This window comes from Sinocyclocheilus rhinocerous, unplaced genomic scaffold (assembly GCF_001515625.1).
Source record: "Sinocyclocheilus rhinocerous isolate Xijiao unplaced genomic scaffold, SAMN03320098_v1.1 scaffold1319, whole genome shotgun sequence".
NCBI classification, from domain to species: Eukaryota; Metazoa; Chordata; class Actinopteri; order Cypriniformes; family Cyprinidae; genus Sinocyclocheilus; species Sinocyclocheilus rhinocerous.
The window spans coordinates 821,503-837,631 of record NW_015650691.1 but is presented as its reverse complement, the minus strand read 5'-3'; the positions used below and the strand labels follow the sequence as shown (position 1 = coordinate 837,631).

Sequence of the window (16,129 nt, the reverse complement as noted above, 5' to 3'; positions counted from 1 at the left end):
ATTGAAAATCTGAAATAGCACAAAGTTTCCTGTGAGGGGTAGGTTTAGGGGTAGGGTTGGTGTAGGGCAATAGAATATACGGTCTGTACAGTAGAAAAACCATTACGCCTATGGGATGTCCCCACTTTTCACAAAAACAAACCTGTGTGTGTGCGTGCGTGTTTGTTTATGAGGGAGAAAGGGAGAAAGATATTCTTAAAATATGAAAGTGAGGTGGGAGAATACCTAGATTTGCATTTCCAGAAGGAAATACCAGATCTCACAAGGCAGCAGGAGAATAAATGTTAATAAGTTTATGTTTTGAGGCTCGGCTTCGGCATAAACAAAATAACACACCAGAGCTGCTTTACCACTGATGAAGACGAAAAAGAGAAGAAGAAGAAGGTGAACAAGAAGGAGAAGGTGGATGACATGAATGAGATGATGAAGAATAAGGAGAAGGAAGAGAAGATGATTAAGAATAATAAGGATAGTAAGAATAATGAGAAGGAGGAGAAGAAGAAAATGAGGAAGAAGAAGGAGGAGGAGAAAGAGGAGAAGGTGGATGAAAAAGAGGAGAAGGAGGAGAAGATGAAGAACAACAACAAAGAAGAGAGAATAATGAATAATAAAAAAGATGAGAAGAAAAAGACAAACACAAAGAAAGGCATGAATAAACATGGAGGGTGTGAGCTGTAATCGTGCCATTGGGGATCTCTGACATTGATCGGCTGTCTTCAAAGCAGATTAGTCTGGTGTGGAAAGATGAATCTATAGAACATGAGCATGTGGCTCTGATATTAACTTAACAGATTGAAGACAAAGACTGATCTCCCCATCAAAGCTTCTATTAGAGAGAGCCTCAAAGTTCAAAGCTGAGCAAAAAATCATAGCTACAGATCATTAGATAAGCATCACCATTACTTGATGTGATTATGATTTTGACCTGGTGGACAATAATACTTTCTGAAGGAGGGACCCAAGCCATCATAGAGACTTAGAGATGTATTCTTTTTACCTTCTAGTATGTAATCACCCAGAACACCCTCTGACTAATGACTAAAACATGCAAGGCTGGAAATTATTGGAGGTACAAGAGGAGAGAGGAGAACCACAGTGGTGAGGTTGCTCTTCATGGCCATCCCTCCTCTCATCCTCCTCCTCCCCACCCCTTTCTCCTCTTTTCCTCTTGACTGGCCTGAATGCTTAATCACGCCTCGTCTCCCCGGTGGAGTAAAAAGAGGCCGGAGGTCCCCATTGGCTGAGCCGTCTGGTGTGTGGTCTGTGATGCTGTGCTCTGATTGGTTAACAATCCGAGGGCAGAGTTAAGAGGTCCCCAGTTACCAGCCGAGAAGGGCAGGGCAGGGCATGCCTTCAACCATGACAACACACACACACACACACACACACACACACACACACATGCTCCTCGGTGGACAAAGAACCAAAAGGCATATGAGATCTAATTATGCATACATATAACATAAATGTAATGCTTAAACATGTCATATTTCACATTTTAAGCTCAGAACTGCAAATAAATCAACAGCCACTTTTTGTCTCTTCAGTCAAAAATTATTTTAACCTCAATTTGCTATTTTAAAACAGAGGTTTACTTAATCCATTTCCATTAAGACTACATTAATAATTTTCGCTGATGTTAATGTAAAATTGCATAAACTGGGCAGGGATTTGTAGTTCCCAGCATGCTTTGTAGAGGACTGGATGGGGAGAATGAATATTGAAATTAGTGTTTTATTTTGTATGTGTTCATGTATGTGTTTATTTGTATGTGTTCATGATACAAGTTCTAATGGTCGGTTGTTAGACTGGGTCAGTGTTTCCCATTCATTAACTAGACTGTGGCGGCCCATCTTGGATGACATCGGGGTGTGTAAATTATCAAGTTCTTCATTGGAGTGACACTGGTTGATATCAAGCTAAACATCCAGCCTTCTATGGATTCATGTTTTCCAGAAACCAAACAGGTGCCTGGAGCTGTTGCACTCACTACAGCAGAACGTGACTTGAGCATGAAACTAAGGGGGAACTACAGAAACACCAACATCAAATCAGTGCAGCATTATGTAAGAGCAAAAGAGCGACTGTTTCTAATTAGAACAGTTCTTTAATTTCTGTAATGGGTATCTTTCCTCTCTTTCTCTCTCTGTGCCTAAGAAGTCATTAGACTAACTTCATTCATTGTTTATAAATTATTAATTAAAAGCCAAATAATGAAAGTGAATGGGGATCCAAAATGACAAAGAGCGCCATAAAAGTATCATAAAAGTGGTCCATAGAATTTGTGAGCTACATTCTAAGTCTTGTGAAACAAATTTAACCTAACCTCACTATACAACTGCAAGCAGAACTTACACGTTAAGTCTTTGTCATGCAACGTATGCACCTTTACTCATTTCAAGCTGATCTATTTAACTGAAGAGCGTAACTGAAGACCTCATCAGGGCATCAAGAGGGTCACACTAGAGCCATTGAGCTCAAACATCATACACAAGTGCTTCTCTCCTAAAAACTGTTCTTAGACCATGTGGCTGGAAATGGTGTGTCTTGTTCTTGTGCAGTGTGAGTGGGATCCAGAACAGCAGCTCACTCCCTGCTTCAACAATCCCCTTTACAGCTCTACAGTAAACCCAGGAAAGCCATCTCTCATAAAGACTTCACTGCCCACAGGCATCCATGAGAACAGAGCTCAAACAAAATGAAGGCTGACATGGCCACAGTACACAAACTAAACACAGAGACAGCCTCTCAATAAATGAAAGGAAAATATTGTGTTAAATTGTATTGTATTAAATACTGTATTAAAACCCAAATACAGGAATGATGGAGATCTATGGACGCCACTGCATCGTTTCAAATGTTACTTGAGCAGCAAAGTAGCCTATTTGAATGATTTCTGAAGGATCATGTGACACTGAAGCCTGCAGTAATGCCTGCTGAAAATTAAGATTTGCATCACAGGAAACTAAATTGCACTTTACAATATATTAAATTAGAAAATTAGTTAAATCAGTTGTTTCAAATTGTAATAATATTTCACAATTTTCAAAAACTCCTTTCAAAAACTTTTTTTTTTTTTAAATCATAACCCCAAACTTTTGGCCAATTGTGTATATTTAATCCAAAATATTTCACCTAAAATAACAAAACAATCAACAATTGAAACACTTACTGGACGGTTATAATGAATTATTCAAATGTTCTTCTATGAAAGCATGTGCTGCTGAATTCAATTTCAATGTGGCACATTTACATCTACAGTTCTAATAAACATCATCAACAGATAAATTATTATTATTATTATTATTATTAATGAAAGCAATGTTTTTCCTTTATTTTTCTTTGTCTTTAAAACTGTATTCGTGTAATAAAAATAAAGACTTTTTAAAAAAACTGTATTTTTTATTTTATACTCTGCTTCACATCAAGCCTAAAAACTCAACTCAAAAACACCTTCTTTTAGACCCCTGACCCCTGCACACCTCTCAAATCACTGTTGAGAGCCTCTCCAGTCAGCAGGATTACACAGACTCTAGTGCTCATCCACACACTTGACATCCAGCTTTAGTATTGCACTTGTGCTCTTGTCTAGCTGCTTTGGTAAATGCCACTAGCACAGTATGTGCACATTCTTGTAAGCTAGTTTGCTGATAAAATGTCCGTAAATGTCAATGTCCCTCCTGTAGTATTAGGTATGTCTCTCTCACTCTCTCTCTCTTATGTACACTCTTAAAAATAAAGGTGCTTCAAAAGGTTCTTCAAGCGATGCCATAGAAGAACCATTTTTGGTTCCACAAAGAACCATTCAGTCAAAGGTTCTTTAAAGAACCATCTCTTTCTTACCTTTTTATAATCTGAAGAACCTTCTTTCGCCACAAAGAACCTTTTGTGAAACAGAAAGGTTCTTCAGATGTTAAAGGTTCTTTATGGAACCATTTAGACAAAAAGGTTCTTCTATGGCATCATGAAGCACCTTTATTTTTAAGAGTGAGAGCTCTTCTGATGCTCATGTATAGTCACATGAGAGCAACTGTGCTCAATATTGATGTGTGCCTCTGAAACTAAATGACACAAAGGGGATTATGATGAGTATTGTGGATTACAGGATGATAAAGATGGTTGTATGAAACAATTTACATGGGAGAGTCTTGCTAAGATTATTATATGGGACTGAATGACACATAAAATCATGTGGTTTATTGATAAGAGGTGTGCTAGTGCTTATTCTAAGTAAACAAATTAGCAATTTCACCGACAAGACTCTAGAACAGTTAAGGTAAGTCACATTTCAGATAAATTTTGTGTGCTAAAAAGGTCAATTGTCTACTGCCACACATTTACAGTGCATTTGACTCACATTTTCATCAAAATGTACAGAGTGCTTTTCAAAAAGGGGTTTTTATTGTATAAAAGGGTTTGATTACAAGAAGGGAAAAACACTCCCAGAGAGCAGGAAAATGTAGAAGAGTGTGTCAGTCAGTTACTGTATATTACAGCATCACGACTAAAGCTCTACAGAGTGCTCAACTCACTCCAGATAACACACATAAAACCAATATGATAGCTGGGAGACTCTAAAGGAGAGGATTTGAGTGTGAGAATGTGTGTGTTTGTGAATCTGACACACAACAGGACTTCAAAAAAGATGCAGATATACAGGAAGTGACAGGAGGAGGGAATATCTCGGTGAGAGAGAATAATCCCACGAGACGCATGTTCTACCAGCCTGATTCGGTCTAACAAAGAGAGTTCGACCACAGCTGCTGGACCTGAACACACACACACACTCGCCACATCAATGTCTGACTAAGTTTACTGCCTCTCGACCACTCTGAACAGAGGAAACCATGACAACCGAGCAGAGAAAGAGTGTAGAGGAGGCAGGAGATGATATCAGCCAAAATGCTGTGAGGAGGTGGAAGAGAGATCCACAGAGATCAACTGAATATATGGCTTTAATAACCAGAATGAATCAATTTACATTCCAGAGACAGAGCTGAAATTAACAGATAAACAAACTGATGAAGAGATACATAAATACAATGATGACTAATGTATTTTATTTTTATGCTTTCGTGAGAAAAAAATCTTGCAACTTGAATTCCCCATTGACATGTTATGAAAATATCAAATACGATTATATTTGCTGCTGTTAATATACTCTCGCTAATACTGATATTAGCCTCTATGGAAACATCATGTCATTTGAAATGTACATCCTTTATTATGCAAGAAAGCCTTTTAATGTTTAATAACGCCCATAAATTATTAAATGGCTGTACTTTTTTCTTTTTTAACAAGGCTGTACCTTCAGCACTGAACAAAAAAGGTTCAAACAATAAAAACAGTATCAGTCAAAGCAAATCCAAAAACACTGTTATTACTGTTTCAAAGCAGTTAATGAGGCTTGTTAGTGTATGTTAATGAGTGCAGGGGTAATTTGTTAAAGAGCTCATGACTGACAGAGACTGAGGAGGGCTTTGATTTGGGTTTGTGCTTTTAATGGTCTCTTCACTGGTAAGGTCATCAAAACCAGACAAAAGCTGAATGCATCCTCCTGAAGAGATGTTTTACCCCTGTGAGGTAATTTAGCTCTGAAAATATCTACATATCAGGGGCTGAATTCTCTTTATGAATTCTCACTCACTCTTTTGTTCTCTTGAAATCTTCCTTTCACTCTATTTTAATTCAATGTAGTGTAGTAATTTAATATTTACTATTATTACTTAATGTAGCAATTTACTAGGGTGACCAGAAGTGTGCATATGTTTTACCACTGGGGATGTAAAGAAATTTTAAAACAAGCCCCAAATTAAATAAATAAATAACACAAATAAAAGAAATCTCTTCATATAAACAAAATAAGACTTCTCAATTGTCTGTGCTCTCTCCATTTAAAATGAGAGGCAACCACTGCATTTTAATCATGATCCAAACAAAGATGCTGCATACATGCAACATGAGCAGTTTTTAATCTAAATTACATTGTATAATTTCAAAATTTGAAACAAAAACAGATTGGTTTGACTTCAGTTTTGTGAAACTATACATTAAAACTATCTGCATGAAACAGAAACAGCAGACGAGCTGAATGAGACGCAGATTCACTCTCTGCCAGCAGGTGGCGCTTAAAGCATTTCCTTGGTTTCTGCTGTAAACAAAGCAGCACTTATGAACTTTAATATGCATTATACAGAAGCAAGATGAAAAGAAAAAATACCATCTAAACTTTTCTAAAGACAGTAAGTTCCCCTCAGACATACATTCATATAAACTCTTACCCCTAATTGAATCGCGATTTGTTTAGCATCTCAAGCGATTTGAACCGGCTCGCGGTTAATCGTTACATCCCTATTTACCACAGTAGAGAAAAATAAAACAAACATGCAAATGGAATAGGAATTATTTTATATATACAATTAGAATAAATCAATGAAATTAAATAAAACAAAATGAACATAAAATAAAACAAAAATGACAATATATTTTTTAAATAAATATTTTCATTTTTGTTTTATTTTATGTTCATTTTGTTTTTTAAAACATTTTCATAATTAAAATTGATCTACTTGTAAATAATGCTTTGTATTTATAAAATAAATGTATTTATTAAAAAAAGTACAAATGTTAAAAATATATAATAGAGAAATACACACACACACACACACATATATTTTATATATATATATATATATATATATACACACACAAACATTACATTTAAAAAACTATGAATATAAAACATTAATATTATATATATATATATATATATAATTAAATTAAACATTATTAAGTGATAGAGATAAGATTTGTAATAATCTATTTATAATTGAAATAATGAATGTTTTTCCCTACTATAGTGCTCAAAACAGACAAACACATACCATGGCATGAACCATGGTTAGTAAAACAACACTAATCATGCTTCCTGCTTCCTCAGTCCTGAAGCACAGGAGCACTGACATGGTAATACTAGCATGCACTAAACACACACACACACACACACACACAACATGTGAGGGTGTAAACAGGGGAGGATGAGGGGTGAAACTAATAACATCTTGTGGGGCGATTGCCCCTTTTCCTGAATTACCAATTATATACATTATCATACAGACACACACACCGTCACTCACACACAAATCTCACATAATTCAGTGTGAAATTATGGGGTGGGGAGGGTGGTGTTTGCGGTGGATTAGTGCTTTCCTGGTTAACTCAATGGATTCTCTGTAGTGAATGAAATAAGCTCTCCCTCTCTCTCTCTCAGCGCTCCATTACCCCTCCATCCCTTCCAACGTGATCTGTGCGTTTCTGCCAGCCTTTCCTCCATTTAACGTTCTCTGAAAGCCCTTTATGTAACTCAACCTTACAGCCGGAGCAAATGAACGGCAGACTAAACAACCACAACAAGTGCATCTCCTCAGTCCAGCATTACCCACAAACCCCTGCTGACCGCTTCTGCCCACATGACTTCCACCCAGAGATAAAGAGCCCATCTGACTGTAAACAGTCAACACAATATTTGAATATTCATGAGAACAGCATGTACTTTGGGTCTCATACAAACAAATTTGGCTTATTACAGTCAACCATGGAAATTAGGCATATTTTATGTGACAGGAAGTGATAGAGAAGGGTACCTCGAGAAGGATGAGAGAGCGAAAAAAGAAGGAAAAGAGAAAGTAGACAGAGTGAGGAGAAGACAGGCATGAGAAAAGGAAAACAAAAGGTGACAAATGATAAGAGAAAAGAGAGATGAGGGAAGGAAGGAAGAAAAGGAAAATCGGTACCAAGTAAACGAAAAGACCCAGAGATAAAGAGCCCATCTGACTGTAAACAGTCAACACAATATTTGAATATTCATGAGAACAGCATGTACTTTGGGTCTCATACAAACAAATTTGGCTTATTACAGTCAACCATGGAAATTAGGCATATTTTATGTGACAGGAAGTGATAGAGAAGGGTACCTCGAGAAGGATGAGAGAGCGAAAAAAGAAGGAAAAGAGAAAGTAGACAGAGTGAGGAGAAGACAGGCATGAGAAAAGGAAAACAAAAGGTGACAAATGATAAGAGAAAAGAGAGATGAGGGAAGGAAGGAAGAAAAGGAAAATATGTGAGAAGTAAACGAAAAGGTAGAAAAAGACACAAGATGGATAAAAGGGTAAAAAGATGGAAAAGGGAAGTAGAAAGAAGGAAAAGAGAAGGAAGACAGAGATGAGAGTGGGAAGAAAGGGAAAAGAGAGAGAAAAGATAAGGGAAAGAAAGATACAACATAAGACTAGGATGCGGGAAGAAAAAAGGAGGGAAAGTAAAAGGTGAGAAAGGAAGAAAGGAATGAGAGAGGGTATAAGGAAACAGAAGAAAAAGGAAGTTAAGAGAAGGATGAGCAATGGACAAAAAGGAAACAGGAGAAGGAAACAGTGCTGTTTAAGTATCATTTATCCTATTATAGTATTTATTAACATTCTGAATTAGCTGTTATTTTTATGTTTTCAGTTTTAATTTTTTAGTACTTTTTAGTGCCAAGGCAACATTTCTATTTTAAGTTTTTGTTTTTTTTTTATATTAAAAATTTCTACTATTTCTACTTTATTTTATTTCAGCCTTATTTCAACACTGGATGAAAGAAAGGAAGGAAGAAAGAAAGAAAGAAAGAAAGAAAGAAAGAAAGAAAGAAAGAAAGAAAGAAAGAAATTAGATGTACAAGGAAAACAGAAAGAAGACATGAATGAAAATGAGAAGAAAGAGGAGAGGGGTAAAAAGAAAAATGAAGGAAGAGAAAGGGAAAAGACAAGAAAAAGGGGAAGACCAGAAAAATGTGAAGAAAAGGAAAAAAAGAAGGTATAAAGACAAATGACTTGTTTAGTCAGCTGGACTTTTTACAGACAATAAAAGTACTGAAGTAACACTATAGTACAGTGACCTATTAAGAATACCAGGGTACTTTTTTACTTCCATATTGTACTTGGCCTGACAGTCATCACAGATCAAACAGTTACTAAACAACAAACAACAACATGTCTGAGAGCCTAATTCAAAAAGAGCTGAAGATAACAATATTAGCACAAGCAAATTCAGCACAACTCTCTCTCACACACACACACACACGCTGAGGACAGAGGCTTCAGTACATACTGCTGTAAAGAGTGTCTATCCAGGAGAGCCTGGGCAGCTCGCGAGTGCTCAGGTGCTCCATCCCCCCGCCTGCCTTCTCCTCCAGCGCTGCGTCTTCTCCAAACGCTCCCCAGCTCTCTTCACGCACTCTCTCACTCCCCTTCACTCGCCTGATCTCCTTAGTGATTAGAGGGAGCTGGACATATCTGAGTTTGATATATGAAGCCGCTGTGTATTGCTGAGGAGAGATCCACGAGTCAGTGTGTGTGATGGTTTGTACTGCGGCTCCTCACATGTAAGACAACAGGCTGGATCCGCTCGCTGCAAACGGGTGCTATGGGAAGGGAGGCACTCCTACTCCGCTCTCTCTCTCTCCCTCTCGCTCGCTCACTCACTCAATCCTCTTCTCTTCGATCCACTGCCTCGTTCCTGTTATCTTTCATCCTCTCTTTCTTTTTCATTCACTCTTATCTCTAATTAGTGGTGCTTGCTAAGGCAAGTACACTATTACTATTGTTTATGCTTAGGATTAGGGATTGGAACAAATGCTTAATAATATTGAAGTTTGTAACTCAATGCCTGACTTTTGGTGATTTCGATTTTCACTTGGTGGATGGAAAAAAAAATGCTGTGGAAAAAAACCCTAGACTTAAGGTGTGGGCCAAATTTTCATTGAAAGGTTGTGGGCAAAAAGGTCCAATGTCTATGTCGCTTCATACATCATTACATGTTTCTCATTACAGTAAAGTAAAAGGGATACAAAAACAATTTGTTTAAATGTGATAAAATGAAATATTTATATTGTTGCTTACTTATCACTGCAAATACATTCTAAATATTGAATATATTGCTCAGTGTGTATGTGTGTTTACACATTTTGAAGAAAGCAGGAAAGCTAAACCAGAACCACTAACCTCAGGAGAGGAGCGAAAACACTAAACTGGAGGAGAGGAGATGGATGGAGAAACACACGCAGCAGGAGGCTGGTTCAGAGACATGAAAGAGTGAGGGATACAGATAGATGGAAGGAGAGAGGGAAGAATCCACTGAGGAGTGTGTAAGGTCTGGAGCAGATGGGCCGTGTCAAATCTCTCTCTGTCGGTTCCTGTGGCAGCTCATCATCTCATTCTCACTGGTCCTGGAGAGGCTGATGATGCTCATGTTGAGCTCATGCTGTGTGAGATATGCACAAGCATCTCACACAGGCACTCTCTACATACCAGATACATCCATATGAATGTAGGATATGAATGTGCTTCCCATGTGTCCAGGGTGTCATACAGTATATGGATCAAAAAGAGAAACTGTCTATTATTATTGGTTGAATAATGCATTCATAGAAGTATTTCAGTTTCAAACCTGAACAATTTTTTATGCATTTCAAGCTTAATATCAAAATAAGTCTAACAGCATGTAATATAATGTGTTGTGACGTTCAGTCATGTGGTGAGGCATGTATGTTTTTCTGCCATGTCACAGCATTAATCCATCACGACATAGTACACAGATTATAACTGCACTAGTGTAGTTTAGTAATAACTTCAACTGAAACTCAGTTATTAGTTATGATATGTGATTTAAGTTGTTTAAATAACCTTAGTTACATAACTTCCAGTTATCCACATACATTTTATTTTTCCTCCTTATATTTTCTGTTTCTTCCATAGCAAACACCATATGTTTCATTGTGAAAGAAAGAAAGAAAGAAAGAAAGGTCATGCAATATTTTTTCTGCACTATTAAAACACACACATTTTAAATAATATATATGCACACAGTACCATTCAAAAGTTTACATAAATACATAAAATAGCAATATTGTGAAATATTATTCAATTAAAATCAACAGTTTTCTATTTGAATCTATTTTAAAAAGGTATTTGTTCCTGAAACGATAAAACTGAATTTTCCGCACTCATTACTTCAGTGTCACATGATCCTTCAGAAATCATTCTAATATGCTGATTTGGTGCTCAAGAAACATATTTTATCAATGGTGAAAAAAAGTTTAACTGCTTAATATTTTTTCTGTCCAAATATTTCTTACTGATTCCAATGAATAGAACGGTAGTGAAGTTTTATTATCAGCTTTTTTCAGCAGTATTTATTTACTTACTTTTTTTTTTTATTGCTGGCCATAACATCAATTATTGGCTTATCATTATTAAGTCAGAATTTGGACATTTGAGCATCCCTAATATTTCATGCTTATAGAAAATGCATCAGACTTAAAAAAAATAAATAAATAATAATACTATTATCTGAGTACCTCTAATTAAAATTATATACCAAACAAATACAGCTCATCTCAATACACAGTATCATGCTCTTTCATTAGGATGCCTTAATTAATCTCTCTGAACTACAAAGGACCGCTTACTTCACAAGACACATCTCACCCGATCATGTATATAACAATGAAATCAATGTTTACAAGCTCTCCCTTCATTCCACTGATAAAGATTGCCAATTAACTGAGAGAGAGAGAGAGAGAGAGAATTAACTTCATGCATCATGCCTTGGGCAACAAGAAACCCCCATTACAAACCCCTAAAAAGACAGCCCTCTTCCCCCAAACCCCACCCCCACATATACACACAGGGCATGGGTTGTGATAAGCCAGACTGAACAACTTCAATTAGGACACAAAGGCTCTGGGAGGATTCCCCCCCAACCTCTCACAGCAAGCCGCCGGCACTAAACCCAACACAAAGAATACCATCCACACACACACGTACAGTATACTCGCTCATTACAGATTCATACATAAACTGGGCATCTCAGAGTATCCACTTAAACACTTAAGATCTATATATGTGCACAAACTCATAAACGCATAACTCTAATGTCTCGCCAGAGGTCTTCTGAAGTCAGACCGTTAGAAAGGCCCCCAAAGACCCCAAATTAAAGCACTGTCTCTTGCCAAGTGTGTGTGTGTGCATGTGGGCATGTAAACGTGTGCGCTCTATGCTAGCACAAAGCAATCTCTGCACAATCCAGTTGTGTCTATGCATGAGACTATTCAAAGTGCATGAGACTATTCAACTATTCAAAGTGAGACTGTTCAAAGTTAAAACAAAGAGCAGAATAATATAGGTCAAACACACACACACAGAAACAAGTTCTTACGTGTGGTGTGCGTGTGTGTGTGTGTGTGTGTGTGTGTGTCGCTACTTGTGGCAGAGATAAGTAGCAGTTTATCAAATATAGATCTGGCATAACACACACACACACTCATACACACACACACAGCCCTTTGTTTCTGGATGAAGGCCAACAGGACACCAACACAACGGGGGCTTGTGTGAGTGATGTGCTACACAAACTGGGCACAAAAGAAGAATAACATTACATTACGCAGACACGCTCAAGGAAATGTAAAAAAATAAAATTAAATAAATAAATAAATATATATGTATATCAAAACAAAGCAAACCTGTTAAAATTAATATGGTTAGTAATTAATTATTTTGTGCCCTGGTACTAAATGCTGGCTCTGAAAAACAAACTATTTTAATGTTATGGCCGATAACGTGTGGACGCTAGGGCTGGGCTGAAGCAATACTGATGTTTAAACCCCAAAATCAAGCTTCACTTTCCTGCCAAGTTAATGCTGCGTTCCATTTACTGTACCTCAGAAGTCAGATGTCGGAGCTGGGAATGACATCACACCCAAATGGACTGTGTTCCAGTAGAGAAGTCAGAAAACCAAGATGACGTGTCCATTATTAGCACCAGATTTAAAAAACACATAAAAAGCAGTATTTTGTACAGATAATGCCACAGTATCAAGTCCACAAATAGAGGTTGAATAGTACTGTGTTCACCACTGAGCTTATTGAGACACAAACAATCATAAGTGCTAACAAACAATATTACTACTGTTTCTCTTTTGTTGATGCACTGAGCAGCCGTTCTGAGTAGGGTTGGGCTGATAGACGATGCCATCGTCCATCGCCGATGGCTGATAGACATCACGATGTTGAGCCGGCAACCCCAGTCAGTGGTGCTCAGGATCTGCAAATCATTCGCCATCTTCCTCAGTCATCTCTCCTTACTCTGTTTATGTGGTAAGTGAAATTTTATGTACTGTAATGTAACAGGAAAACGTTAGAAATCATTATTTGTTTTCCGTTTGTTTTTCCGTGCCTTTCTAAATACGGATTCATGCTTTGTTTCACTGTCCATCGCGATGTTTCACTGTAGACATCGTCCGATGCCAATTTTGTAGACATCGCCCAACCCTAATTCTGAGTCAGAACTCTAGACTTGGGAGGGCATTCCAGTTAAACGGTTCTACTGGGAACTCTGAATTTAGCTCTAACCTTGATCAAATTCACCTGCCTGTAATTCTACAGTAATTCTGCAGAACTTGATTTGCTTGTTCAGATGTGTTTGATTTGGGTTGGAACTTAGGAGCTAAACTCTGCTGGAAAGTGAACCACAAAGGCCGTAGTTGAGAAACCCTGTCTTAGGGTATGTACAAGGCAATGACTGTACTAAAAACAGAAACTTTTTTCCACTGAGTTTTTGAAAAGTCTTGCATACAAACGACAACGTGGTCAAAATGATCCCCATTCACACAGATCCACAAAATGACTAAAACAGGCCAATGCCAGGCCAGTAGTTGGCGACTTTGTGCACATACCTATAGACTGAACACGTAATACATATGCAAATGATGTCACTGTTCACAAATTTGCGTTTTGGTAGTTTACACTATAGATGATAATGGTATCATTTTCAAAAACTTGCACTCTATAACTCGTATTCCAAGGTTTAAAAAACATTTTCTGTTTTTAGTTGAAAACTGTGTTACGTAAACACCACCTTAGTCTATGGTGCTTTTTTTAGTTGATGCGTGAACAAAACATTAGGCTATTTGTTGCATGCCTCTCATCCAATAATCAAAGTAAGCTTTGTGCATTGTTACTTTTGATACAAAACAAAATCTTAGCTTTTAAATTCTGTCAATTTTAAAATGAAATTCAAGCAATAAATGTTGTTTTGACGCTCTTTATTGTGCCATTACAGATCACTGAAGCCACCTCATGTTGTAGCTATTTATTTGTGATGATTTACATTTGTTTATTATTATTTTGTGTATATTTATATAGGTGTTTATTAATTTTTGTTTGAGTATTGTCCACTTGTTGGGTTTTGTCAACGTATGCATCACCATATAGGGGCGGGGAATAGTAGGAGATCGTGTTTAGATATGGGGCATGGTGGTAGCTCATAGTTTTTTGACCACTTTGTTATTTTAGCTTGACTTTTCATTTGTTGGAAATAAGAACTGAATTTAGAAATGCTTTTGAAACAAAACTTTTGCATTTAATAAATTAAATTGAATATTGAAATTAAGTTTGGAATGGAGTGCATGCAAAATAACCGTAGTTCCCCAAATCCACGGCTTAATTCAAGAGGCCGATACATCTAAAGTAAAAAAACTGGAAGGATTATGGAGTTTGAACCACGAGCTGGAGGAGAACATGGATTTTCGTGAGTACGAGGAAGACTCATTTAAATTTGCTGAGCCGCCGCGCTCATGTATTGTGGAAACGGAATGATGATTTACAATTCAGATGTTCGTAATATTGAGTTCTGTTGAGCTGTTGCATCAGCATAATTTGATGAAAGGAAGTTTATGTTTGACTGATGAAAAATGGATGATGTGGCTGAAAATTGATTATGGAAGAAAAGGAATTATATAAGTTCTAAACAGATCATCTCTTCCTCTTTACTACTAGTTATAACATGAATAAACATGAACGGACAACAGAAGATATGTTGAAAGAAACAGAACCATTTGACAAAATGTATTATGTGCCATGTAATCGCTCAATCAGAGTTTCAAGCGTAGAAAGACAGAAAAAAAACTTGTAAACAATATACCACGTAATGTTAGGGAAGCCATTCAATGCCCATGACTCTTTGTTCAACTAGAAAAAAGTAACTCTAAACAGGAGCATTTTGCTAAATATATGCACTATATTACCTATGCGATTTATTTTTACTTAACCTGTTGTCATTATTTAATGTATGTCTGAATAAATCTGTCATGAAAAGAAGGTTTTATTACAGCAACCATTTAAATGTTTATATTTCAAAACAAATTTAAGTAGAAACAATTATATCATTAAAAAGTTGGTATAAAAACTGCCTGCTGTAAAATTTAAATGTTTGTATAAAACTAATTTGTTATTTGAGAGGTGATTATTAAATAAATTTGATTAATTAATTGATAATTAAATAAACATTATTTTCAGTTTTGGTTTCTTTGTTTTGTTAAAAAAAAACATTCAGTAGTGTTATTAAGTTATTCATGTTTATAAAGATTAATTTCAATTTAGCACTATGACAGTAAAGGTAAAACATAGCAGAAATGATCATGTGCATGAATAAATATCCAATACTGGCCAATACCAAAACCTTTCTAATATTGTCCAATAACTGATATGGTACCAATATCAGGGGCAGCGGAACAGTCACTGAAAAAGACGTACTAAATGATCACCTACTAACCTAAATACTGAGGGGGGACACACTGTGGTGGTAACAGTCCTGAGGAAAATCAAAACAGAGAAACCCACTTCACAAAAAGTATAAACAGAATGCAGATAGTAGACCATGCCAAACAAACACACCACAGGACGCACACACACACATTTATCTTCCTGTTGAATCACAAATGGCCAATAAAAAATTGATGCTTGATCCTGTTGAGCGGTCAGAAAGTCATTAACATGCTCTGTGGCGAGAGCTCCAGACCGCTGTCATTAGAACTGAATGGAGCTGGATCTCATTGCTCAAGAACATACAGAGCTGTTTAATGCCACTCAGCGGGTGTTGCAGTGCATCAGTCCAAAAGAAGTGAAATAAAAAGCACCTATCCTTAAAAAAAAGTGTCTCACACGGCTCCGGGGGGGTGAACAAAGGCCTCCTGTTGCGAATCGATGCGTTTTTGTAAGAAAAATATCCATATTCAAAACGTAATAATCACTTTAAT

The 16,129-nt window shown here is 36.8% G+C and overlaps 1 protein-coding gene across 2 annotated transcripts in view; it reads right to left on the bottom strand.

The window, feature by feature from the left end:
- Positions 1-16,129, bottom strand: part of abr (ABR activator of RhoGEF and GTPase) — a 204,277-nt gene that overhangs the window by 148,116 nt on the left and 40,032 nt on the right. The window contains exon 1 of one of the 2 annotated variants that reach the window (XM_016517313.1): positions 9,142-9,572. The exons of the other annotated variant lie outside the window; for it this stretch is intronic. Coding sequence (XP_016372799.1) covers positions 9,142-9,202 — 61 coding nt within the window. The 5' untranslated portion in view covers positions 9,203-9,572. Of the gene's footprint in view, positions 1-9,141; positions 9,573-16,129 lie in introns of those variants that run through there. 2 annotated transcript variants of the gene reach the window in all.